The sequence below is a fragment of the Pongo abelii genome, chromosome 9 (assembly GCF_028885655.2).
Source record: "Pongo abelii isolate AG06213 chromosome 9, NHGRI_mPonAbe1-v2.0_pri, whole genome shotgun sequence".
In the NCBI taxonomy this organism is placed as follows: Eukaryota; Metazoa; Chordata; class Mammalia; order Primates; family Hominidae; genus Pongo; species Pongo abelii.
The window spans coordinates 57888051-57915531 of record NC_071994.2 but is presented as its reverse complement, the minus strand read 5'-3'; the positions used below and the strand labels follow the sequence as shown (position 1 = coordinate 57915531).

Below are 27481 nucleotides of genomic sequence, written 5' to 3'. Positions count from 1 at the left end.
CACTTATAAGTGGGAGCTAAATAATGAGAACACATGGACACATACAGGGGAACAACAGACACTGAGGCCTACCTGAGGGTGGAGGGTGGAAGGAAGGAGAGGATCAAGAAAAATAACTAATGGATACTAGGCTTAATACCGGGGTGATGAAATAATCTGTCTAACAGGCCCCCATGACACAAGTTTACCTATGTAACAAACCTGCACATGTACCCCTGAACTTAAAATAAACAAAAAGAAAAAAGAGAAAAAAACAAGAAGCAATGAAGACAGCTTTTGAAAATGCTTTCTGGAAGGCCTTTTTGAACAAATTTATGCTAGTTTTCTACCTCTTCTTCAGGCTGAGCTTTGCTGACTGAAGTCGTTTGACAAGATTTCAGCAGAGTGAACTGTGTAAATGTTATGCAGAATGAATTACAGGTCTGGAGACATTCTCTTCATTACCCTAGATTCTATTAGCAAAGTTCACTTTATGGAGCAGTCCAAAATGATTTATCTAATGCCAGCTTCTTCAGGAATGTTTCAAATCCTGAGCTATAAGTGGTTGTTGAAATTATTAAGAGATGTCCATTTTAGCCACTAGGAGGTATAGTTGTGATTTTGGAATGTGCCTTCAATTTCTTTTTAAAATGCAAACCAGACCATCCAATAGAACACCTAACACAGTGCCCAGCACACAGCCCAGGCTCAGTGCTGATGAAGGAGTGCAAATGTCAGTTGTCAGAGAGTCCTGTCTCCCCAGGCCTGCTTTGGATATGCTCCAGGAGAATGGGGCTGTGTCCCCAATACCTACAACAGCTCTTGGCACATGGTAGGCACGCAATCAATATCTCTGAATGACTGAGTGGATGAACGATTTTTCTGCACTTCAAGAACATTTTCACACACAGTGGAGCCATCCATCCATGTGGAACCCTTGGTTTGACAACATTGCTTTGGAAAAGTGGACCAAGGATAAGGACTGTTGTCATGGCAGTCTGACACTGCCCATACCTCCAGCCTCTATCCACATCCTCTTCCACCCTCAACCCAGCGCTGTGGCCATTGGCAACTTCCCCCAGGCCGCCTTCTCAAGGCTTTTACAAGTGCTGTTCCTCTTTGGGGAAAGGCCTCATCTGTACCCACCCTTGCCTTGCCTCACTGATTGGCAAGTTAACTCTTGCTTATCCTTCAGGTTCCAGCTCAGATGTGGCCTCTTCCAGGGTATTTCTCTGACTGCACCCTCTCCCCTCACTGACTACATAAGGTTTCCCTGTCATGTGCTCTTATGTACTGTTTTTCAAAGTGATTATCAATGTTTATAATTTTGTTCTGTAATTATTTTAAGGCAGCATTGTGTAGTGATTAACAGCAGGAACAAATGCCTGCAGGGTTGAAACTTCAGCTCTGTCATGTGCAAACTGCATGAACTTGGGCAAGGTATTTCACCTTTCTTTATTCACTTCCTCGTTGGTAGACAGGAGACGACACCACTACCCACTTTTAGGGTACTTGTGACAATTAAATAAGCTAATAAATGTAAATGCCACTTTGAGTTGGCCCTTTTTATTTGACGAGTATGTGTCTCCTGTGCTAGCCCCATGAGGATAGACTGGGCATTTTACATGTCATTGTATTCTCATATTTAGTGGTGTCTGGTCTCTGGTAGGCACTCAATACATTTTTGTGAAATAAATGAAGGAAAAATCATAAACTTTTTTTCAACAAGCAGGTGCAAGACAAGAGGAGGAAGCCTGCTGCAAAGGATGCAGAAAGGCCCATGCCTCCAATCTCAGTCAGGCTGTCATTGCTAACGTCACTAAGCCATGGTTTCCAGGCAATTGCTGGGGGGAAAAAGTACTTTCAAAGCCAACTAAGCACCTACTGTGTGACAAACTCTCAACAGTGTCCAGTCCTGGCCCTGTAGGTCCTCGCAGAATAAAAATTTTCTCAAACCTATATATGTGGCTCTAATTAGATGTGTTAAAATAGAGCAGTGCTTTTCAACTTTTGTATGAAAGCTTCAGGATTTGTTAAAACATAGACTGCTGGGCCCACCCTCAGTAATTCTAATATTGAAGTAACTCTGGGTTGGGATTCAAGAATTTGCATTTCTAACAAGTTCTACTTGCAGCAAATCCTGTTGGTCCAGAGACTACATTTTGAGAACCACTGAAATAGGGGCATGTTCTTGACATGAATGGGGAAGCAGTGTGATTAAATTTGACTCTAGGAGAGGGGTCATAGAGGTAGTGACATTTGAACTGGGCCTAGAAGGATAAGAAGGATTTTTCAGGATAAGGACACAGGTTCCCTGCAGGGCATGAACAAGACGGGGAGAGATGAGAGCATGTGTTTGGCAAATGATCTTATGTGGGAAGAGTCAGAGGCTGCCGAGCCTGCCGAGCCTGCAGCATTGCAGGGTCATTCATCCCTTATTCTTGGTCAGCGTGGGGAGAGGTAGCCTGGGGAGAAGATGAACCCAGGAGAGGACAGGATAGGCAGGAAGAGCTTAGGCTCTTCAGCTTTGTAGTTAGACAGACCTAGACTTGAATCTCGACCTCATCACTTACCACCTGCAGGACTTTCAACAAGTAATTTACTTTTCTCAGCCTCAATTTTCTTACCTGTGAAATGGAACTAGAATAGTCACTGTTTCATAAAATAACTGTGGACTAAATTAGCTAATAGATGTGAATTACTCGGCTTTAGGTTTGGTCCTTAGAGGATACTCTGTAACGGAAGCTATCATCAGTATTAGTCATTAGTATTGGTCAGTCTAATGCAGAAATGACCACACTGAAGATATTTATACATCTGCCTTCCCTACCAGGCTGCGTTCCTTGAGCATGGTCCGTGACACCTCATCTGGGTCCCCCCACTCCCCGCAGAGCCAGAGCCTGGTGAGGCTCAGATGCTCAAGAGATGACTCAGGCAGGGATCTCTGCTCCCATGCAGGGCTCTGCTGGTCTGGGAGCAGTGTCAGGGAGCCAGCAGACACTAGGAAGAGAAGCAGGATGAGGAAGCCAGAGAAACTGGAGGAGACTTCTGCCTATGCCCCAGCATGACCTCAAACAGGTGGCCCAGCCCCAGGAAACTGTAAACCCAAGCCCAACTTCAGGCTGCATGGACCCCTCCCAAGGGAAGAGGGTTGCTACGGTGCAGCAAATACAGCAGTGAGCAAGACAAATAGTGTCCTGCATTCACGGAGGTCAGGAAAGCTGAAGCAGATGAGAAGTCGGGTAGCTTTTCAAGGAGCTCATGGGTAATTATACTAAGACATGTGGGGTGGGAGCACCTGCCCTTGAGAACACTCCTCCTGGCAGAAGGGCCCAGTTCACTTTTGGTGATTTTGGGATAAAGAACAGGGCACACAAGATCCTGCTCTCTCTTTCTTCCATTCTGCAGGGAGTGAGCCTGTCCATGGCAAGCTCCAGCCGGCTCTGCTCCTCCTGCCCTACCTCTTAGGTGACCCTGCTTCCTAGTCTGCATGTCAGCACCCAGAAGCCCTCTTGCCCACAGATATCAGCCACATGTTCTAATATCAACTGTACTGGAAATAAAGGTGAGATTTTGTTCTCCCATCTGCCTTGCTTTTTTTTTTTTTCTTATTCTTTATTGCATCAGAACTAACATGGAGTAGAAGGGTGCTATTTTGTAGCCCCTCAAACTCTCCAACAAAGGGAGTTAGAAAGGGTTAGGAAGTGCTATTTTAGATAAGGGAGGTGAGAAAGACCTCTATGATGAAGTGACATTTTGGTGGGGAGATCTGAAGGAAGTGAGGGAGAAAGCCGTGTGGGAGAAGAGCACTCCGGGGAGAGGGAGCAGCCTGTGCAAAGGCCTTGAGGCAGGCATTTGCTTAGTGTGTGTGTGGAACAGCAAGGATGGCAATGTGGCTGGAGCACAGTGAAAGCAGAGGGGCAGAGGGGACGATTCTAAAGGATTCTTGACTTTCTGTCCCAGGCAGGTATTTGTCTAGATTGGATAATGGGCATAGTACAGCTCATAGAAGGAATAAATGCTTCATTCTGGAAGCCCACAAACTATTGTTTTGAGCAACCTGCAAGTTTCCCCACCCCTGCTTGGTGCCAGGACTCCCCTTTGAGAGCCAAGAGCTGGAGAGATGTGCCAGAAACACAGACTGGAAGATGCATAACATCCCTTGGGAGAGACTGGCTGGAAGGCAAGATCCACAAGACAGAAAGCAGAGATGACCCTCGAGTTGAAAAGCTTGAACCTAGCTGGGTGATTGATTACCAGGAGACCACCCTGATTTTGTTCTCTAATTACGGTGTTTATTTGATGCATCATATTGGGCCTGAAACCCTTAATACCAGCCGGTGCTGTTCATTGTTACAATGTCCTAATTAAGCTTTGATTTATATGCTAATTTTATTCCAAGTGTGTTCAAAAGGGGAAAAGTTATTAGACTTTATTTTGAGATTACATTTTAATCCTGAGGTCTGCCAGAGAACACTGCGTTTATTCTGTTGGCTTTTGTTTCCAGGATGTTGGTGGCAATTGTGATTATTTCCTCGGAGGGGAAGGATGATGAAGTGGTAAGGAGCTGTTTAGAGTCAGTGGGGCTTCTGCTAATTGGAATTATGTAACCTCTTGCCTTTGCCTTGACAGCTTTGCAATGAGGCTTGCCTTGACTGCCCAGCTGCTTCAGAGGGACAACAGGGATGTGCCTTAGGGATGTCGCAGGGAATATTTGGAAGGAAGGCCATTACATGAGGGAGTGATTGGATTTTGGAATGTGAGGGGAAATTAGGCTTTTACCACATGAGTCCCTGAAATTTGTAAGAGCCACGCAAAAACCAGCAAGGGGAGCAGCTGGTCTTTGCTACAGAAAGGTTGTATTTTGTTTGTTTGTTTTTATACTGTTATTTACCGTAAGTGGATGTCACGTGAAATTTCCTGTTCAAGGATTAAAAAGTCTTATGAACCAAATTATCTCTGGATCTTAGAAGGTTCATGTGGCTTCATAAATACTCTGAAATAGTATGAAAAATAGGGTATGCATCTGCATGTGTGCATCGTGCTTGAGTGTGTTGTCTGGGGATGAGTCCAAAGTTTCCATCAGATTTCCAAGAGTACTGGCCCTTCAAAATGTTAAGAATCACAGGACTGGGGAACATCCAGCTTGGATCTGTGATTTAATTTCCCGAGACTGGATGTGTGGTCTGAAAACACAAATTAACAACCAGCAGTTCCTTTCCCTCTGCCCATCCAAATCGTAGCTCCCTGGGTCCACAATGGTGCCCAAGTTCAGAGGGCCGTGGGGGCAAGTTGAATTGTGAGGGATGCTTACCTGATCTCAGAGGCATGGGCAAGAACCCATTATCTTTCCTCTGAGTGACATGAGTCCTATTTGTCCCAGCTTCTGAGGGAAGAGCAGAGTTGCTTATAAAATAGTTGAGAACTTCTATGTAAACACTCAGAGACACACATTATTCGAAGTCCTTTGTAACCTGGAGCATATGTACTTCCCATGGCAGCCTCAGTAAAGGGTTCTCCACTGGGCCTCCAGCTTTTCTGATTGAGTTTTATTTATTTATTTATTTTCCCTTCTCCCTTCTCTCTGCCAACTAACAGTGAACAGAAGAAAGGTTTAACAGAAGCATATTCATTTCACTTTCTCCTTTTGTGACTACTATAGGGTCTGTGGCTCAATGTATATTGCATTTGACATCTTTAGTTTATTCTAAGAAATCAAACTTAGGGATTGCAGTTCCATAAAATTATAGCACCTAACATTGATCAAGCACTTATGTGCTAAACATTTTATCAGCGTTATCTCATTTACTACTCTCCCAAATCTTCTAGGGTACATTCTATTATCAACCATATTACACACATGGGGAGACTAAGGCCCAGAGAGGTTAAGGGCTGCTTTGGAATCATATGTCTAGTACGTGATTAGCTGGGATCCAACTCTGGTCTGCAAGGCTCCAAGTCTGTGATCAGAACCACTATGCTGAACTGTTTCCTCTTGGATTCAATTACTCCTTCTTTTTTTTGTTTTGAGGCAGGGTCTCGCTCTGTCACTCAGGCTGCAGTGCAGTGGCATGATCATAGCTCACTGCAGCCTTGACCTCCTGGGCTCAAGCCATCCGCCTGCCTCCACCTCCTGAGTAGCTAGGACTACAGGCATATGCCACCATGCCCAACTAATTCTTTTACTCTCTCTCTCTGTGTGTGTGTGTGTGTGTGTGTGTGTGTGTGTGTGTAGATATGATCTCACTATGTTTGTCCAGGCTGGTCTCAAATTCCTGGGCTGAAGTGATCCTCCCACCTTGGCCTGCTGAAATTACAAGTGTGAACCACCATACCTGGCAAAAGATGCTATTACTTCTGAAGTGTCTCCTTTTCAAAATTTTCTGCAGAGGCCATTCACCCATCCCCCTGGGTATGAAGACATGGAGAATGGATCAACCCCTCTAGTCCAGGCTTATATTTTTCAGAAGGGTACCAAGAACTGGTTTGTGAGAGAGTAGAACAATGTCATCTAACCTCAGAAGGGAGGTGACCCCCAAAATGGTCAAACTGCCCTCATTTTCTCAGGGTGCCTTGGCTCTGCACCGGTTCTCAGTCTTGTGTCATCTAAGCCTTCCATCTGACCTAGTTGAATTATGATGTGGCTTCAGAAAGTTTCTAACACCTGCTTCTGATAAAAGTATCTTAGCGCCTTTGCTATTCTTTGCTGCTTGCCTATATTTTTAGCTTTACACTTCAGGTTCTGTCAGCCTTTCCACAGAATTAAAATGCCCTTGTTCACTTGTGCTGCTCCAGGGGAAGAATATTTGCCATTTTCCACAGATGATGACCCTGGGATGGAGAAGATGTCTGCTTTACTAAGGCTTCTAGATGACCCGTAAGAGTTATAGTGAAAACAACTCATTTTAAAAAGGGTAACATATTTTTAAAAATAAAGTATTATCTTCCCACCTTATCATAAGGAATTATTTTCCTATTCATTTGCTTATCTGTCCACATGCATATAAATTTTACTTAGTCAAAATGATGGCATGCATTTATTTTGTATATATATATATATATATATATATATATTTTTTTTTTTTGTTTTTGTTTTTGTTTTTTGTTTTTTGTTTTTGTTTTTTGAGACGGAGACTCACTCTGTCGCCCAGGCTGGAGTGCAGTGGCACTATCTCAGCTCACTGGAAGCTCCGCCTCCTGGGTTCATGCCATTCTCCCATCTCAGCCTCCTGAGTAGCTGGTACTACAGGCGCCTGCCACCACACCTGGCTAATTTTTTGTATTTTTAGTAGAGACGGGGTTTCACCATGTTAGCCAGGATGGTCTGGATCTCCTGACCTCGTGATCCGCCCACCTTGGCCTCCCAAAGTGCTGGGATTACAGGCATGAGCAACTGCACCCGGACTATTTTGTTTATATTTTATGTCGTGAGTAGGGATTTCACCAGCTACATATTCAAGTGTGCAAAGATAATCATTCTATTTTTCTATAACTTTAACTCTATTTTGAATTCCCTTTACACCTGTTGGTAAAAAACAAAGAAACAAACAAAAAACCCACTGATCAGTTCCATGGAAACGAAACCATCCAAAGGTTTCCCAGGTTTTCATGAGGGTGCATTCAGTTAATTGAGGGTGTTCTGCCTCCCTTCTTCCTGTTGGGATTGTGATAAATTCCAAGGGGCCTTACAGGGCATCAAGACCTCAGTTGTGAGTGAGGAGCCTTCTGATTCTCATTAGTCAAAGTCCAGTTAAGACAAACAAAATCAAACATACAATAGGAAATAGAATACACGAATATAGAAGGGCTGAGATGCCAAACAGGGGACAGGATTAGCTACGGGGGAAACTACTGTCACCACGAGGGATGGAGGGACATGAAGAAATGGTGGGGTTGCAGGGCCCAGAAGCCAGGACCCTCGGGCTACAACCAGAGCAGAGGTTGCCTGGCTGGAGCTATAGGACCTTGTAGGGAGGGTTTAGTTGGCGGGAGCTGGAATCACAAAAGAGACACAGACACCTGCGGTGGTGGAACTTTACTCAAGGAAGGTAGAATGAAAGCAGGAGAAGCACCCTGACCTCTCCTGCTTCTACACGTCAGCCTCCCCACTGCAAGTAGACTTGCTTCTACTCCAATGCATGAAATCATGCTGGGGTAGGGGCTATGGGGACCATCTTTCTGAGCTACCCTAAAGAAGTGAGTCATGGGTCTCCTCGACTCTCAAATTCCCCCAACCATGTTTTTAAAAATAATTTTTACTCTTTCCAGGGACTGGCCTTGGGGATGGAGGGAAGGATGATATGGGTAAAGGCATGGGACCTCGTTCTCAGAGAACCCACCAATACCTAACGCTTGAACTTTATTTCCAAATCTTTAAGGAATTATAAGGAAAAAATAATAAAACGTAAGCTAGCATCTCAAAATTTTATTTGGCCACCATAGGGATAAGTGTTAAAAGGACCTTAATCATTCATTTATGGACATTTAATTGGTTTTCAGCATTTGACTGCTAATCTGATGGTGGGTGTGCTTAAGGAGGTGGCAGAAAATTCCCACCTGATTCTGTACCTTTGTCCCTGATCCTGCGCCTTTATCCCACACTGACCCCTCATGAACCTTGGAGGCAGCATGAAGAGGGGCTTTGGGCACTTCCGCCCTATTCATGGCAAAGAGCTGGGCTTTCTCCTTGCTTCCATTTTGTGCTTGTTCTCTCTACCTCCTGGTCTTGACTTTTTGTCTGCTTCTCCCCACATCCTGGCTAGAGATGTGGCCTCTCCTTCCCAACCCTGGTCCTTATCTTGCACTATCTCTTTGGTTCTTGTCCTCTGGCTATACCATTTTTGGCCATCTCATTTACCTCCTCAGAGGGAGGAAGGACATAACAGATGTGCTTTAATTCCTAAGGCTCATCTTTCAATCCTAAACCACAAACAGTATCTCCAAGGTTTATTTTTCAAATTATGTTTAATTTTAATTAATTTAAAAAGGAATATCTGATTGGTTTAGAAGATGTGGAAAACACAGAAAAACAAATGGAAAAAATGAAAGTTACCCCAAGTTCTACCACTCAAAGATAACTGCCACAAATTCCATGAGGGGAAAGGACTTGGCTTATCTTGTTCATTTTGGTAACCCCAGGGCCCAGACACATAGTAAGTAAGCTAAGTAAATATTGCTAAATTAAACAATAACCTTTTGGAAATTTTTTCCACTCATAAACATTTTTATGCAAGTGGAATCATATTCTACCTACCATTTGTAACCTACTTTTCTGTGTAGCAATGTATTATTAGCATTTTCCAAATCAATAAATGTTCTTCCACATTATTATAGTAGTAGCATGGTATTCAGTTATAAAAGCAGACCATAATGAATGTAAATGGTACCTTAATGTTTTATGTTTAGCTTTTTGTTTTCTAAATTTTTATTATCCCAAACAAACTTTATATTCTTATACATATATGGGTGCACAACTGTTCAGATCAAAGGGCACATACACATTTTCAAGGTGTTCCATGCATCCTTCTTTCTAGTAGGTATACACATTTCTAGCACAATGAATTATACTAGAATGTTCATTCCATGAAGCAAGGATTTCGTTCATTTATTTCCTGTAGCATAGTGAATCTAGCCTAGAGCAATGCCTAGCACAGAGTAGGTTCTTAATAAATATTCGTTGAATTTGTTTCCTTTTGCCCTCACCAGTAATGTTTAATGCTACTTTAAAAAGTTTTTTTTTTCAGTCTGATAGCAAAAATAATGGTCCCTATATTTACAAATTGTAAACTTATCACACCCTCTGCCCCCAAAATGCTTAGTAAGCCTGCTGGAATTGGACCTAAATATTTAAAAACTGTTCTCAGAACCAAAGCTAAACAGAAACAAGGTCTTGTGGAGCCAGAATCTCTGGGTTCAAAGATTCCCTGGCATTCGACATGCTATCACCTGTACCCACTTACACATCGCTTAGAGCCAAGCATCCCATCCCCATGGGAGATTTCTGCAGATAAAGGAAGGCAATGAGATTCATGGTAAAAGCATTCATGCTGCCATTTTTCTCCATGAAGAATACATCTTTGGTTTTTTTTTTGTTTTTGTTTTTTATACAAAGCTTACCTACTGACCCAGAAAAAAAGAGTTTTTTTGTATTTTCTCTGAGGATTTAGACGATGTAGGCTTCTGTTAGCCAACCCCATGGGAGAAGACAATGGCATCATCAGACTTCAAAGATGTCTAGAAGAGTGCTCCCTGGGGCTCTGTGGGTGCACTGCTGTGTGTGTGTGTGCGTGTGCGCGCGTGCGTGCGCGTGCGCGTGTGTGTGGCTGCAGTCAGGGAGTGCCAGCCAGGAAGTAGCCAGGAATCCCTCCAAAAGAATCTAAGTGGGAGTTTTCTTCTTTGTGTCCTTGCTCAGCTTAGCCTGCTGGGCTTTGAGTAGTTAGGAGGCCACTGGACACACTGTGAGATGAAAGGAAGTTGCATTGACTTCCAGTCCACTTTCATCTGATGCCACAGAAAGAAAAAAAATAGAATGGGTCCCTGATTCAATGGAGAAACAAGACACTGGAAATGCAAATATTCCCAATGTGCTATGCAAAGGAGCCAAGCCAGGGTCCCCACACCTGTCTTCTCAGGGAAGGTCATGATCCACACACAGGAAGCTTGGGTGGGCGGGTCTCATCATCAAAGCAAAAAGCCTTCCCTTTGAAGAATTCACAGAAACAAAATGTCAATGAAGAGTCACACACCCAAGAAACAAACACTATTCAGATGGAGTAACAAGCTTTTACTTGTAGAACACACTCTTAATTTATCAGAGCACCTTTCCCCTGGCATTGTAATCGTTGTCTTACAAACAATCCCTAGACAACAGCAAGGACAGATAGTGTATCTATCTTTAGAAAATAAACTTTTAGATAATAAACTTGAGGCTCAAAGAAGTTATAGTTCTTTACCTAGATCCTAGAAATAGTAAATGGAAGAGCTGGAGCTTAAACCAGGCAGTGCAGAAAGTCTCTTCGTGGTTTCACTAGATAAAACAGCAGTAGCAGCTGTGGCAATATTTATTCCCATTTTTTTTCAACATCCATGTTCAGGATACGTTCTCAGTAATATTTGAGCTAGAGTTTAGAGAATATTTCAACAGTGGTTAAGATCAAGGCCTCAAGAGTCAGACTGCTTGAATTTGAATCCCAACTTCACCCCTAACTAGCTGTATGACCTTGGAAAAGTCACTTAATTTCTCTGTGCTTATTGCCTTTTCTGAAAAATATGGATAATAATAGTATCTGTCTTATGAGATAACTGTGAGGATTAAATGAATCATTATATCTAAAGAATGTAGAACAGTGCCTGGGACAATAAGTGGTATGGAGGTGCTGGCTAAGATCACCACTGGGCATGCCTGTTGCTGCATGTGGCACACGGCACCTTCTGCACCTTCCACCTTAGTACACAGCTAAGGCTGGCCTGCCTTAGCCCCCACTGCATTAGTGGCCCTGATTTGATTAAATGCACCCAGTCTCTCCTACCTGCCCTAGAGGTGAGCACTTGACGAAGAGAGAGAAGATGACCCATAGGTTGGTTTGGTATGTTGAAATGACCTGGGCAATCAGACCCTCCTTTGATGCCTGAACTAGGCTACCCAATAAGCAGTGAGAACTGAGGATGAGAGAGTGGATGGAGTCTGAGAGAGACAGGTCTGTCCTTTATTTCCATCTCCACATCTCTATGTAAGACACCATTGTCTCCTGCCAGGTGACTTCAGTGACCTAATTGGTCCCCCTGCTCCCTCTTTTATAATCTAGTCTCAAAAATGCAGCCAAAGCAAACTTCTGAAAATTTATCCGCTTAAAACTCTCCAGGTGCTTCCCATTGCATTTAGAACAGACTTCTCTGACTCAATCATGTAACATTGTTTCATTATTTGCCACTTTCTAGCCACATTGTTCTTTTGACTACATCGAACACATTGTGGTCTCAGGGCCTTTGCACTTGCTCTTTGCTCTTTCTTCCCCCACACCTTCACTTGGCCAGTTCCTCTAGGTCTAGTCTGAATTGTCACCTCCTCAGAGAGGCCTTCCCTGGTCACCCTATGAAATGCTGTTCTCCCCAACCTCATTCACTATCATATCATCCTATTTTACTTCTTTTGTGGCAGTCATCATTACTATCTAAGATTATCCAGGTTGTACATTTGTTTCTGTGTTAATGACTGGCTCCACTGCTAGGATACAAATTCCTTGATGGAAGAAAGCTCACCTGTCATGTTCACTGTGGCATTTCCAGTAGTGAGGATAGTGCATTTGATAAATATTTGTTGGATTTGTTTTACAATTTCAGTTTCGACTCCATTTCCAGTACATATATGACCCCCTTCTTTTCTTGAAAACCTTGAAAACCAAAACAGCCTACTGAAATAAACTTAGAGCTTGAATGTTGTTACCCATTCCAACCTCCCTGGGAAGTTCCATTCTGAGGCTCTTCCACCACATGTGACTCCTTCCCAGCCTAACTGACATGCTCATGCCACCCGTGGGTGTTTCACCGCAGGCCTGTTTTTATAGCATCCTCCCATGCTCGCAGAGGTGCCAGCCCCTAAAGGCAAGAAAAACAGAGCCAGCCCACCCTCTGCCTCCACCCCTTGCCAGCTGACAATAAGCTCCCTCCCAGCCACTGTCTATTTCAGACAATGCTACATTGTCTCAACCCATCATCACTTGGGTAAATGGGCTCCTTCCTTCTATTCTAGCTACTCAACCATGGTGGTGCTGAGTAAAGGATGTTAACAGAAATGTTTGAGGAAAAACTGCCAGGAGTAGGAGGAAGAGAGAACCAGAATGTCCCAGCCAGTCCATTTCTGCCCTTCCTCCTCCCCACCACAGCCATTCTGCAGATGAGGATACCAAAGTCCAGAGAGGAACTGGAAGTGACTTTCACTAAGCCACCCTTCAGTGAAGTTGCAGAAGGGTGGCAATATAAAATAAGGACTGCAGGCTGCCTGAGAAACAGGTACAAGATAGGTGCGGTGATGACTTTTCTTCAAATACAAATGTCTAACTTTGCTGTTATTGGCATTTATTATTTTCAAGAGTGAACCTTCAGCTGATTCCCAAAGATCCAGAACAAGAGTCATATTTAGTAGGATAACAACAAATTGGTTTTGTGAAAGACTATGGAATAGGTCCATCCATTCTTCATGCTGTAGCACCCTGAGGACAAGTTATGCCTGGCTTACTCTCCAGTGTGTGTCTAGTGCCAAAACAGTTCCTGGGACAAATTTGTTGGATGAATGAGCCCTGAGTCCCTACTTTGAAAACTTACTATCTGCCCAGATCTATGCTAAGCATTAAGAGGAATAAAAAAGGAGAAATAGATACAGTCTATTCTCTCCTTCAGCTTTTGATCTGGTTGTAAAAGAACTGCTGCAAACTAGCTTTGTGACCAAAGGCAAGTTACTCAACCTCTCTGATGCTGTTTCTTCCTCTTATCTCCCTGATAAAATAAAGATAACAGTATCTACGCCATAGAGTTATTGTGAAGCTTAAATGAAGTCAAGCATTTAAAGCTACTGGCATGTTTTAGAGTTGTTCAATAAATCAAAGTTTACAGTTCTACCAGTGTAAAATATTAGCTATATATAATTCGAGTTATTTTTGACAATTGAACTTTTTGGTAGCTCTGGGCTTGTCCCTTAAATTCCATTTAGTCAATTTATTTGAAAAGCTTTCTAGCATACTGAATTTTTTCCTGCTGTATAAAACTTGGTTGAATTCTGAGTCAGCATTATGATGGATTCATGTAATTTAATGAATGGATGAGATGTGTAAGATTGATTGTCTATTCACTAAATGGTCCCAGATCGCCCAGACCTTTTGTTTAGTTTTTCATAGGACTATTGGTCTCCTCTCTTGCTGTCAGATTGTTGTTCCTTAATTCTTACAGTTGTCAGTTTTCCCAGTTAGGTAGGGACCTAATTTGTTGTGGGCTTGAAAATGAATTAACTGGACCCATTCAAAGTGTGAGTAAACCAAGAGCATCAGACCCTGAATGAGGACCTGGAAAGGCTATGGTCTTTACTACAAACCTTGGCATCATCTGTTTTGACTTCTCAGAGATTTCCTGTTTCTTTGTGTGTTCTCATCAATGATATGTTAGACAGACATGAAAGTTCTTGGCATATGTAGGCACTCAATAAAATTTATTAAATACATGAATGAAGAAGCAAGGAAACATAATCATATGTATTTAATATACCATAAACTCAAGTGGTATGTGTGAGGGTAAGGGTGAGGTGAGGGAATATAGAGTGAGGTTAGTTTGGCATGTTGGAAGAGACTAATTGAGCTAAGTCTTAAAGGAAGAGAAAGATGTTGGGTGAGGATAAAGTTGACATCATGAAGGGGTATAGGAAAGAGAAAGAGTGGATGTTCCCCTGTCCTTGCTATTCTGATGGGCTTGTTTCTTCCCAGGATGACATGAACAAGATATTTCTAAAGGATTCACTAATCCATCCATCCAAACTTTTAATAGGCATCTCATGTGCTTGGTTCATTTCCAGTAGTGGGACATAGGAAAAGAAACAAGAAATAACTTCTGCATTGAGGGAGCTCTCTTTGTGACTCAAGTAAAAACAATCTAGATATACATGATTTGTTTCCCTCAACCTCCAATCCATTAGAAAGTCTTATTGATTCTGACTCCAAAGTATTCCTCAACTCCATCCATTTGCCACCATTCTGGTCCAGTGGACTCTTGCCTGGACTATATAATCACATCCTAAGTGAACTCCCTGCTTCCATCTTTGTCAATTCTCCATGAAGCAGCCAGAGTGATCTATCTAATCATATCAGGTCACTTCCAAACACATAAAACTCCCATGCTTCTAGCAGCACTTGGAATAAAATCTAGTTGCCTTTCAGTGGGCTCAGGCTCTATATGATCTGGCTCTGCCTGCTGTCCAAATCCATCCTGCACTGCTCTTCCCCTCAGTCACTATGCTACAATTTCATTGACCATCTTTTTGCTCCATGAGCACAGCAAGTTTGTAGTTCTGCCATCTGCCTCATGGCCTTTGCACTAGCAGCTGCCTCTTCTGGAATGTTCTTTTCCTTGATCCTGCATGGCTGTATCCTTCTCACCAATCACAGTTTAAATTTCTTCTTCTCAAAGAAGTCACCTGCAACTACCCAAATGAAGGTAGCACCTTGTCATTCTCATACCATCTTATTTTTATTCTCTGCCTAGCTCCAATTATTCTCTCAAATTATCTGGGTTAAATATTTATTTATTTCCCATCTTTTCCCACTGTCACCATGAGAGGCGGGACCTTCCCTACCTGGTTCATTACTCTATCTCAGAATGTTTATTAAGTAATACAATTTATTGCAGGAGTGAGTGAATGATGATTGAATGAATGAGTAGTAAGGGAGATAAATATGAAAAGAGATGATTACAGTATGACATGACAAATGCCGTAAAAAAGACGGGAACAAAGAACTATGGGATTCCAGAGCAGAAGACAACCAATTCTGACAAGTATTTGGGGGGAAAATTCTTAGATTTGGATTTTGGATCCCCAGAGGTAATGAAAGTTCACCAGTCCAAAAAGAAAAAAAAAAGGTTGAAAATGCATTTTTCATCTCCTTTCCTGGTCTGCTGGTCAACTGACTCTGTGTCCAATTCAGAGAGAGCTAAAGACATGAGAGAACATTTTTGTACTTAAGATTTCACCTCTGTGATGCCCAGCTCATGTAAGACAGTGTCTAAGCTGAATCTACTACTGTGTCTGCTTACCAGAATTCTAAGACTGGTTACTTCTTCCTCAAGTCTTCTCAAGATTGGATGGAAGATTTTCCTTAAATTAGGGAAGGAAAGGACATGCTTTAATTTCCTAAAGTGTTTCACATACACTTGCTTCAGATATTCCCTAGCTCTGAAGGAGGGCAACATGGATATTCTTGTTTTGAAGACAAGAAAACTGAGGAGCAGCAGGGGCTCAGTTTTAGGAGTCAGAAGCTACATTAAGTAAGTACTTTTGCCTGTCCTCTTTTTATTGTGTGCTATAAATGTCTGACATTGCTTAACCATTCTAAAGTCCCTTTCTTATTTGCCACCATTGATTGACCTCCTGATTTGTCCCAAAGGTCAACAACCAATCAGATTCTCTCATGAAAATTTGAACTAAGTTCCAGAGGCTATGAGCAAATTCTATTGGGTGTTTGCACTGAGAGATCCTGATGTAGACACTTGGACTGGCAGTCACATTAGGCCATGAGGAAGGTGAGTAAACAGAAAAGGAGATAAGGTGCATTCCCCCCAGAAGCCATAGGGGGAGTTTCTACAGTCCCTAGGCTTGTGGTTCCATTCCCTGGGAGACCTGGTTATACTCTGGTTCCTGTTTTTCAATATCTGAAATTGAGGTAACCCTATTTTTAGGTGATACTGTCAGGTTTGGGGTTAGGATCCTACATGGGTAATTGGCTATAATTTAAAAAAATAGGTCATCCTTTATTCAGGCAAAAACTGTCTTGCTGTTGGCAGTAGGTGTTAAGGTCTTTGCCACTGCAACTCTCACTTGAGATCACTATGTGTGTGTGTGAGAGAGAGAGGTGGGGAGGGAGGGAGGGAAGGAGTGAGAGAGAGAGACAGAGAGAGAGAGAGAAAAAAAAATTAGAGAGAGAGAAACAGAGATCAGAATCTCCATGGACAAGACTCTGCTTTTCTGGCTCCTAGCATGCAGGTGGGGACTAAGGCAAGTGGCATAATGGCAGGAGAGAAAGGTAGCTGTTTTAGAAAAATGTTCCCCAGATTGCCCACCCCTAGTAGGTGAAAGATTGTTGCACAGAGTGTTGGGTTGAAGACATCTGTAAAAATAAGACAACACCTACCAGTACTGGACTTGGGGAAATATATGCATGTGTACCAATGACTTCCAGGCTCATGATCAGGCTACAGATTTGACCACCTGGTTGTGTCTTCTCCTTGGATTTGCCTGGCAAATCATCATCATTCCAGGAAGGGGATGTATTATTCAGGGCTCTCCAGAGAAATAGAACCAATGGAATATACATATATATAGAACTCCTTCTTCCTCGAGACGTCCATCTTTTTCTTAAGGCTTTCAATGGATTGGATGAGGCCCACACACATTAGGAAGCATAATCTGCATTACTCAAAGTCTACTGATTTAAATGTTAATTATATCTAATGGAATACTTTCCCCAAAACATCTAGAATGATGTCTGACAAAAAAACAAAAACAAAAAAACCACTGGATACTAGAGCCTAGCCAAGCTGACACATAAAATGAACCATCACAGGGGCAAAGTGGGCATATTGGTAAAAGTCATTCTCTGTACGGTATATTATTGTTTACAAAGTTTGTGCTCATCCATGATCACATCAAATCCTTATAACATCTATACGAAGGGGAATATTAACTTCCCTATTTTATAGATGAGCAAATCTAAGTTCAGAGACAAGATTACATTGTTGATGATGGTGGAGAGGGGATTTCAGCCCAAGTTGTCTAACTCAGGTCTGTGTTCTTCTAACTATATCACACTCCTTATGACTGGGTTCATGATGTCACTTCCCTACTATGACCCTACTGGTTTTCTTCCTTGCATGAGCTCAGAGAGACTTTCTTGCAAGCCTCTCTGAGCTGACTGGCTCACAAAGAGCATGGGTTTTATTTTGTAGCTCTGTCTTGTGAGCAATCTCAATGGGCCTCTCTGGGACAGGGCCCAGGAGTGTAATATATGTGAATGTTTCTGAGTGAGCATGAGCTTCCACCCCAGCTGCAATTCCCTCACCTCTGCCATCCCCTCATCCTACAGCTGGGCTTCCTTCCTACAACCAGACCTGGATAGTGATGGTTGGAGCTGGCAGAGATCCAGCTGGGTACTGTCTGGTCCTCATCAATCCCTCCTGCTCTGATGCCAGACAAGTGTAGCTCCCTTCCTGAGCCCCAATCTCTTCCTGCCTCCCGAATAGGGGCCCGGCCGCAGGATTGGCCTTCTGCTTTGGTGTGTGTCTTGAGCTCCTGTTCTAATGGGATGTTTGTGTACATAACACCCTGAGAATGCTGGACCCACCTGGTCTTCACCAGACAGTCGTATAGAAAGATCTGCCTGTGGCTATGGACAGGCCCTGCAGCCGGGTGGAACCTGGAGACTTTGGAAAGGCCAGGACTCTCTCCTGCCAAGACCAATAGGACTCCTTGCTTTCCCACCTTGGGCACCCTGTGTGATGGGGCAAGTTTTGATTGGATGATAGGATTGGAGGGGGAGTGGAAAGAGAGAAATGTCCACGGTAGTGCCTTTCCAGACATGTCTGGCCTCCCCTTTTACTCTTTGGACCTCACCTCAACTTAGGAGAGGAGAGAACATTTTTTCAGAAGTTCAAGTCTTATTTGCAGTACTGGGTTCCTGATACCCTCTCATGTGGGCACTTATGTACCAGGCCACTCCATGAAAGAGAGATAAGGAACATGGAGAGCACAAGCCTCCCAGATTCCAAAATGGCCCTGGGTAAGACAAGAAGAATGAATGACTGTCCGGAGATGGGTAACCTTGGGGATAGGATGCGTTGCCATCTAGGTTATAGAAGGTCTGGCTGTTAGGTGGCCCAGGGATCCTTGTTCTGCATGTCCAAGAAGCAGAAACGGGTCTTGACATGGAGGCAGATTTCAGTTCGGTGTTGGAAAGAGCTTGCTGTCAACCAGAGCTCTACAATCCGGAAGGCAATAAGCACTGTCTTGGGAGCTTCAGAGAGCTCCATCCAGAGAGGTGTTTGGACACAGGCTGGACAGCTCCCTGATGGGATCCTGTCCAGGGGATTCCTGGATTTAGTGGGAGGCTGAACCAGGTGCCCGGAGGCATCTTCTAACTCAGGTTGTCCAACGATACAGGTCTTCCTTAAAGTGTCAGGTGCGTCTATCCCACAGAAGAAGGGCGTTAGCAGGCATGATTGGCATGTCTCTGCCTGGCAGGTCTGCCATTGAATAGCAGCAGTTCCAGAGAGACCCTCTCTCTTTCTCTGGTCCCCTAGCCTGGGAAAGGGCTCGGGACCCTGGAAGGGGACCGGGGTGGTGAGGCCGCCGATTGGCAGCGAGGCGCCATGTGAACTGCACTGGTTGGCTGGCGGGAGGGAGGAGGAGGCGGTTTCCCGGGTAACGGGAGGGCAAGGAGCGGCTGCAGCGGCAGCGGCCGCGGCTGAGAAGCGCGGGCCGGAGTGCAGTGCGAGACCGGCTGGAGGAGGCGGCTCCGCGAAGCCGGTGTGGGCGCAGGTAGGAACCCCCTATGCTACCTCCCCCAGGTCGGGTCCGGCTGGACTGCCCGGCGGCGGGACCGGCCTGGGAAAGTTTGCGGTGCAACTGGGTGGGCAAGGAGGAGAGGACTTGGGGATGCTCTGTGCTGAGCTCCGGGGTCCAGAGCAGGGTGGGGACTGCCGTTGGGGAGAGGGCCGGCCCCTCATTGAGAGGCTCGGGGGCCACACCTCTGCTGCGGGACTCTGACCGAGGGCCAGGGCCTCTCAAGTCACCCGGCCGCAGCACAGATACCGGGCCAGCGGACGCATAGCCACCCGTGCGCGATGACCGCCGGGGGGCCCTTGTTCACAGATGCGCTGGGAAACTCTTCCCCAGCAGATGCGGGGCTGGGCGCCCGGCGCAGTGCTCCGAGGCTGCTCTGCGAGCTCGGGGGCGCACTTTCCCGGCCTCCAGCGACACTGCTCACGCCCCCATCCGGAGTGGGTGTGTGTCCCTCTGGGCGTACGTGCCTGAGGCTGTGCCACCTCCTGTGCGTGTTTTTGTGTTTCTGACTGTCCTGTTTGCGTGTCTCTGCGGGTTCCCCTCTGCGTGATTGTGTCTCTGGGTGTATCTCCGCGTCTGGGTCCCTCTGTGTTTGCTGTTGGCATGGGTGTCTGTGAACGCCCTCTCCAGGTGCTTGTGTCTGAATACCGCTATTTGTGGATCCTTCTGTCAGCGTCTCTGTGTTTTCAGTCTGTGTGTGTCCTCCTGTCTGTGTGCTAGTCTCTAGGTGTATCTATGAGTGTGTGTGTTTTCTGTCTGCGCCTCTGTTTTCTAGCTGCGTCTGTCTCCGAATGTAGGTCCAGTACCTGTCTGCGCGGGTCCCTCTGTGAGGGCGTGCTTCCTCGTCTGTAATCTGAGCTTCTATGGTTATCTGTGTATATGGATGTGCGTCTGTAAGTCTGTATGTGTATCTGTCTGCATGTCTGCGAGTATCTGCTGTGCTTGTGTCGGTCTATGTCTCTTCGCTGTGCCTGTCTGTCCATACGTGTTATGTGTTGGTGGGGGTGGTGTAGGTGGATCGGATCCGAGCCAAGCCGGGGGCAACTAGGCCAGGCCTGCGGTTCCCCTGGCTCTCGCTCTCCCACGCTCCGGTTAGCTGCGGGCGGCGGGCTAGGGCGCGGGCGGGGAGGGGGCGCCCGAGCACTGGGAGCCGCGGTGCCTCCCGGGTGTGCGCTCCGCTGAGCCGGCTCCTTTCTTGCCTGCAAAGGGACTCAGGCGGCGGCGGTGGCAGCCCGCGTCGCCCAGCTGGGGCCCTAGTGACTTATTTTTGTGTGTGATCCTTTCTTTTCTTCAGGGAAGAGGCGGAGCACGCTCCGCTCGCTCGCAGTGCACAGATAAAGGCGCCAGGGTTGGCGGCTGGGTCAGCCCTCCCTCCCCTGTGGCTTAGCAGAAGTGGCCGGCTCGCAGGCTCCCTTTGGGAGCAAAAAAGCCCCTAGATTAGAAACTCAGCCCAGAAACCATCATGCCTCCTTGGTTCTCTTTCATACCTCTTATGTAACTTATTTATTGATTGATTAATGAAAAGTTAGATTTCCAAGAAGCTCTTCTGTTTCCCCTATTAACACCAAGGGCTAATTAAAAATGCGATTTTGGTGATAAGTGTTAATTAGACCGTTGGAAAGACCCTTCTTTTAGATGCACCCTTCTTTTAGAAGCTTAACTCCAGGTATAAGATGAGACAGGTCAGGCCCCCCAGCCCTCCAACCTTTAATCCAGATTTAAAAAACAGTTTCCCTAGTCCCGGCAGCCACTGGAGAGAAGGACAGGAGTGAGGAGGGGCATTGCCTGATTTTGCAAACTTTGGGAAAATCTAAGGATATTTTGCCAAAGCTGGGCTCACAATTCCAACACCCACGGCAAAAGGAGTAAGTTATACCTAAGAAGGCCTGGCCTGTGACTTGTCTGGCACCTGGAATCCTAAATTGGCATTTAACAGGGAATGAAGTTTTACTGTAGGAAGGGACTTCAGCGGGTCCCTCTGAAGGATGCTTCTACCTCTAAGACTAGGCAGCTTTTTCCTGTACCATCTATGTACTGGGCTATATCTCCAAACCCGTCTTTAACCTCCGCCCCACCCGCCCTCCCACCGCCGGGGGTTGCCCAGAGGAAGAAGGATTTGGGCAGATGTGGAATGGGAGTTTGAAGCCTTTTGGAGGCTGTTTGTACCAGGCAGGAAAAAGTCTTGGCAGTGTGTTCAGAAGATCTTCAGTAAGACTGGGCTTGTCTTCTGAACTTTGAGGAGAAGCCAGGGCTTGCCCTCAATGCTCCCCACTCATCTTATGGTGCAGTTTGGCCAAGCCTTCTTGTTTTTCTCCTTTCCCTTGCAGCTGCTCCTGACTGACTTATGACACAGAGAGGAGAAGCTGCTGATACATTGCTGCATTTAGGGATCAATCCAGCAAGCATGTCCATTTCTCAACAATTCAGTTAAATGTTTCCTGAGTCCTTTCTTTCAGCTTATTTTCATTCAAGTGTATTTAAACATCCTGAGATTTCTCTGGCAGTAGGAAACCAGAGCTTTTACATCAGAGCATACTCTCTTGAAGTCCCCTCTGCCCAGTCAGGAAATAGACTGGATGTGGCAGCTAGCTAGCTGACAACAGCATCCTTGCTTCTCCTCTTTCTCCTGTAACTCTCTCCCCTCTGGCTCCAGCACAAGGACAGCAACAGCCCCAGAACTGGTGGAGACTGACTCCTAGAAAAAAACAAAAGGCTCACAGGAGGTGTTGAACATCCTCCCACTTCCTGCTGGTTGGGAGGTATTTCTGTGGCGACAGCGTCTGTCCCCATGTGCGCTTGGGGCGTGTGTGCCGGCTGGTGTGATGGGATGTGACAGGGTCTCACCCGGGAGGGAGCTCCAGCACAGGGGCCTGGCACAGAGTGCAGAGCTGTTCTCAGATACAGAGAAAGCCCAGAGCTATCAATGAGGCAGCCCCAATGGAGAAGGCCTTCCAAGCAGGAGACCCTTTTTGGCACCTGGCTTTTTTTTCTTTTATTATTATTCATGAGGAGGGCCAGTAGCTATGAAAAGTGTAGATTCTGAACTCAGCCTGCTTGTGAAAAGCCAAACAACAGTACTCCTTCCAGAGAGCATGGATATGAGCAGGAACTTTGAAGTCAGACCTGGGTTCAAATTTTAGACCCACACTTCCTCGCTGTGTAACTCTAGGCTAGTTACTTGACCTCTCTTATCTTCAGTCGTCTCATCTCGAATACAAGGCTAAACATCTCTATTTGAAGCAAAAGAAGTGACACACAGCATGCCCTTAACAGAGATGTGCTGAATAAATGAATACATGAAGCAGTAGTTAGCGCTAAGCATATAGCAAACATTCAGTACATGTTAGCAATTACCATTTGATCACCTACTCTGTGTTAATAGGTGATCTTGATCTTTCCAATTTTGTGTGGTACCATTTTCCTCACTTTATAGATGAGAAAACTGAGATTTGGATTAAGTTACTGGCTCAGGGCCACACAAGAAGCTGCAGTGTTGAGATTTGAACCTAGGTCTGCCTGAGTCTTTTAGTTTGAGGTTTCAATTGGATTCAGAAAAGGGTAATATGTATAGCCAGTTTGTCAGAGTTTACTTGCATTGTGGTCTGGAGCTAAAAAGAATGATTCTGAGGTTTCACCTTTGCAAAGGATCCCTTGAAGAGGCTGTGGAGATAGTGGTAGTGAGCAGCAAGAGAGTATCTACTTTTTTCTAAAAGCTCAGCTACTTCCTGGGTCAGCAGAGGGCTTCAGTCATTCTGTCTATAATGTCACCCACTCTTGGGTATACAAGATAACCTTCTGAACATTCTGCTCCTCACTGATTCTTACCAAATTCAGAACATCTGTGACTTGGGAATTCACTTGCAGAAGTCTGTTCTGGCCGAGTGTTTCACGTGTGTGGGACAAGCCTTGAATTAAGATGGATGTACCTGCGAAGTCACATCCCCTCTACTGCTTCTCTCCCAAGCATCTGCTAGTCCTTCTCCTCCTCCTCCCCCCTCACAAGCCCTCTGTGGCCCAGTCTCATGTCCGCCTCTTAACCTGCTTTGGCACTGAGCTGTGCGGAAGCCTTTTGTGATAGGGGATGGCTTCGGCCTTATTCCAAAGTAGCCACCAGTCAGGACAGCTGCAAGGGAGGGTCTGTGGGTTTCTGTCTAGTGCCCGCTGCGGCCGGATCTGGCCACAGCTCTCCCGGAGGCTGGCATGGCCTGAATTGTGGAATGGCTAGTGCGTTCATTACAAATGCTGGCAAGACTAGTGCCTTTTAGTAAAGAGCTCCCCACCCCCCATTCCTTTCCTTCCTGATGGTGCTGGTGTTGTGGGAGGAGGCATTCATAATTACTTGTTGATGCATGATCTTCATAGGATCCTCAGATATGTCCCCACCTCTTGGACTACTTATGGGAGGGTGTACCAAGTGTGAATATTTTTCTTGGTGCAGAGGTTCCTTCCTCTCTCCTCCCTCCCTGTCCCTCCAAGCTTCTGTGACGTCAGCCAGGAGGTGACTGAGTGTCTGCTCTATCTGCAGGTTCCCAGGCAGGGAATGCGGCTCCATAGACAGTTGCTTTTCGGCCCTGAGACAATCTCGGCTGCTCTTTCTCACCCTCCCTGAGGACCCTGGTGTCTCGCCTGCCATACACTGCCTCCTGCAGCTGTAATTGGGGGAAAAATGTTGATGCTTTGTGCTTCACAGACCATTGCTTCTCTGTCTCTTCATACTTTGATGCCTTATTTCTCTGATGATGATGATGATGATGATGATCATGCACCCCATGGAAGTTTGAAAGATAACTCATTTCCAGCTCCGGTGTGCTTATTTCCAGAACGTGAGAAGTGGGGAGCCCGAGAGGCCCCTGGAGGTTGCTTGTCCATGGATGTGCTCAGAGGAGCTTGGAAAAAGATCATCGGCTGCTGCCTGGTTCAGGCCTCACTATGTGGCTCCAGGTGGTGGGAAAGACAGCTCAAAAATCTGTACTTTTCTACAAAAGACAAATCTGACTGTTGAACATTTTCTCCTCAGGTATGGGTCTTACACCATGAAGGAAGATGACAGCCCAGGAGGGGAGCCACTGCTGTGATGAACGCTTGCAGGAGCCATGAGGGGCGGCTTTCCATGCAGTGTTTGCAGTGATTTATGGGAGTCAGGGGCTGCCAGAGAGGGATGTGGATGTTATCAGCTTGGTGGATTAAATGCCCATTTACATTGTTATTGACATATAAATTATCTGTGCCAAGGAGACAGTGAAGGAAAGGGTTTCTGGGGCAGTAATGTGGTATGTGCCTCAGGATATGGACTTGCCTTTGCCCAAATCTGTCCTCTGGGCTCTCATGAAGGGAGTCTCAGACCTAAAGTAAAACCCCAAGACTTAGCTCTCATGATGCCGGCAGCAGTCACCCTCATTGCAAAGGCAGCGGTGCTGAGTGAGGTTCCCGAGTGGATTTTAAGAAGACAGGAAGACCTTTGAAGAGGTGGTGCTGATTTCCTTGGCTGGCGGGAACTCTGTCTGGTGGTTGCATGCATCACTTTTGTGTGGGTTATTTTGTTCCTCTGTGGATTTGGAAGCATCGCTGAAGGAGAGAGAGGATTTTATTTCTGGGAAATGGAATCGGTTTCTGAGTCCAGCCAACAGCAGAAGAGAAAGCCAGTTACCCACGGACTGGAAGATCAAAAGAGGGTAAGTGGCAGAACTTTGTTGCTTGATTGGATTATGGTGCTGGAATTGCTAAGTGTGATTCAGAGAGCACAGGTGGTCATCATTGAGCATGCTTGTCTGTCTTTCTCTCCGGAAGGAGGTGGCATGGTGGCTTGAGATTTGCTACGTCTTGATGTTGGGTGTCTTGACTTACTGGTAGGCAAGAAGAAAGATAAAGAAAATGGAAAAAAATTCAGTCCTGGCAGCCAAAAAGGCAAAGATTTATAAGCGTTAACTGAGGGAGTTAACAAAAAATGTTGGTGTTCTCAAAGTCCAATATGAGTTTCTTTGTACTGAAGTCCCCTTCGGGATTCACACACTCTTAGCACCTTTTGGAAATGTTGCTCCTGCAGCGGAGGTTTTGTTTGAATTATTCTCTGTGTGGTTAACTGGCTCTTGTGTTTATGGATCAAAAACATATTCTACTGCACTCTTTGGCCCTATCTGTGAGAATGTCACAGCCATTTAAAATGGCCTGTTGAGTGTAGGTCATTTGCTGTCATTGGTCTGAAAGCTGCAGTCACCCAGGACCTGTGTCTACCAGTTAAAGTTCAACTTGTCTTTAAAAGGCAGACACGTTGGGGAGTAGCATAGAGTGGTTGGTTGTCTAGGAAGAAAGTTGAAGCTACATCTTCTCACTCTTGGGGCATAGCTAAGACCAGGGGGTGGCAAGGGTTAAATACAGTTCTAGCAGAGTCCAAATTTGTGTTGAGCTGAAAATAATTTCTGATATTTCCTTTGAAATGTTGTGGATGGTAAAAAAAAAAAAAAAAAAAAAAAGACTTCTGATGTTCTTTCAGAGTGGTGTGAGTATCCCTTTCCTCCTGAGTCTCAGAGATTGACTCTTCCCAGTGTGAAATACACATGGAGATGAAAACTGTCCTTCTGACTCTTCCCTATAATTTTATATGGCTCTGTGTGTGTGTGTGTGTGTGTGTGTGTGTGTGTGTGTGTGTGTGTATGAAAAAGGATTTTGTATTGCATTTTCTCTGACTTTCCAAGGATAAAAATAAACAAAAATAAACATTTTATAAACATAAATATTGACTCCATTCCTAACAAAAAATTCAATTTCCGAAACTGCTGTCACTGTAATTTGGGAAGAATGCCCACTATCTTGGGAACCTAGATAAGTGGGATTTGTTTTGTGGTGTTTGATTTATTAAGTGTGTAACCTACTAGACCTGTCTACTCCGATTTCTACAGAAGCTTTTGGAGAGATAGGAGAAAAATCAATAATAGTTGTGAACAGAACCCAGGACTGATTGCATTTTACTAAGTATTAGCCAAGTTTGGTATCCAGACACTTAGTGGAGGAACATTTGGGGCCTTTGACACTGTAGACAATTTTAATTGGGCTGGTACAGCAAGATAATATGCAATTATGATGGCTTCTTTTTGGCTAGGTGTAGATGTCTGCATTTCCCATCTGTTCTTGGCTCTGGCTGCGTTGGGTCCACATGTACTATGGAGCCTCTGGAAGTAGAATATAACCCCAAGTGAGGCTCTGCGGCAGCTGGGGTAACATCAATTGGTCATGCTCAGCTGACATTCATTTTAACTTGAACTCTAGCCGTCATGGCGATTATTAAATTTATAATGATATATGTAAGATCCATTTTAATGACTCTCCATGCTTGAGTGAGCTCTCACTTGCACTGGCAAAATAAGGCTTAATAGAGTATTACATTTCATCTTCTACTGAATTTTCTGGGCTGTGGTTGAAACTTTGCACAGAAAGAACAAGATTGTTTTTCCTGATAGGCATTGTGATCGAGTTCCACATTGCCCAGAGTACAGTTTCTGGGCTTCTAGAAATACCGCCACTGCAGTAGCTTCTGTTGGCGGCAGCAGCTTCTGTTGGTGTGTGCATGTGTGTGTTTGTGGGTAAACATACACCCCATTTGCGTCAAGTGTGAAGCTAAACAAGCCTCTCAGCGTGCAGCCTGGAATGTCTTGTCCACGAAGCTGAAAGGCGACTCTACAGTGTTTTGGCTCATATACCTCGGGTGAGCTGAAAACTCCTCTTCAGGGGGGATTGGCTGAAAATCCAACAAAGGCACAATCGAGGCATCTGCTGGAGAGCTGGGAAGTCTCCACCAGCATGCTTAAGTTACCAAGCATTCATTGGCACGAGATCCTCCTGGCATTTCTGTCTGTGTGTAAGAGATGTTTAGGGAAAGACAATTGTGAGATAAGTCAAGAGACAAGGCAGAGGGCTAGCTAGATTCAATTTCGCTGTATTTCCCAATGTCCCAAGAAGGAAAAGCCACTTCTCATGCACCTGGTTGTATCTTGGTGATTGTTCAGGGTTTCATATGGATGAAATGGCTAGTTTAGGGCCAACTAGGATCTGGCTCTTTGTGGGTACATGCATATACCTTCTGCAGTGAAAAGCGTCATGGACTATAGAACTAGAGACCTGGGTTCAAATGCCAATGGTGCTGTGTGCTAGCTGTGAAACCCTGGGAAACCTACTTAACCTCTCTGATTTTTAGAG

At 45.1% G+C, this 27481-nt stretch overlaps 1 protein-coding gene across 3 annotated transcripts in view; it reads left to right on the top strand.

Annotated features, from left to right (window-relative positions):
- The window catches only part of NAV2 (neuron navigator 2), an 882771-nt gene that overhangs the window by 84509 nt on the left and 770781 nt on the right, over positions 1-27481 (top strand). For 2 of the 3 annotated variants that reach the window (XM_063728134.1, XM_063728135.1), the window contains one exon: positions 24309-24963. In XM_063728134.1, coding sequence (XP_063584204.1) covers positions 24889-24963 — 75 coding nt within the window. In that variant the 5' untranslated portion in view covers positions 24309-24888. Of the gene's footprint in view, positions 1-19159; positions 19268-24308; positions 24964-27481 lie in introns of those variants that run through there. The other variant, XM_024254960.2, reaches the window with a different exon arrangement.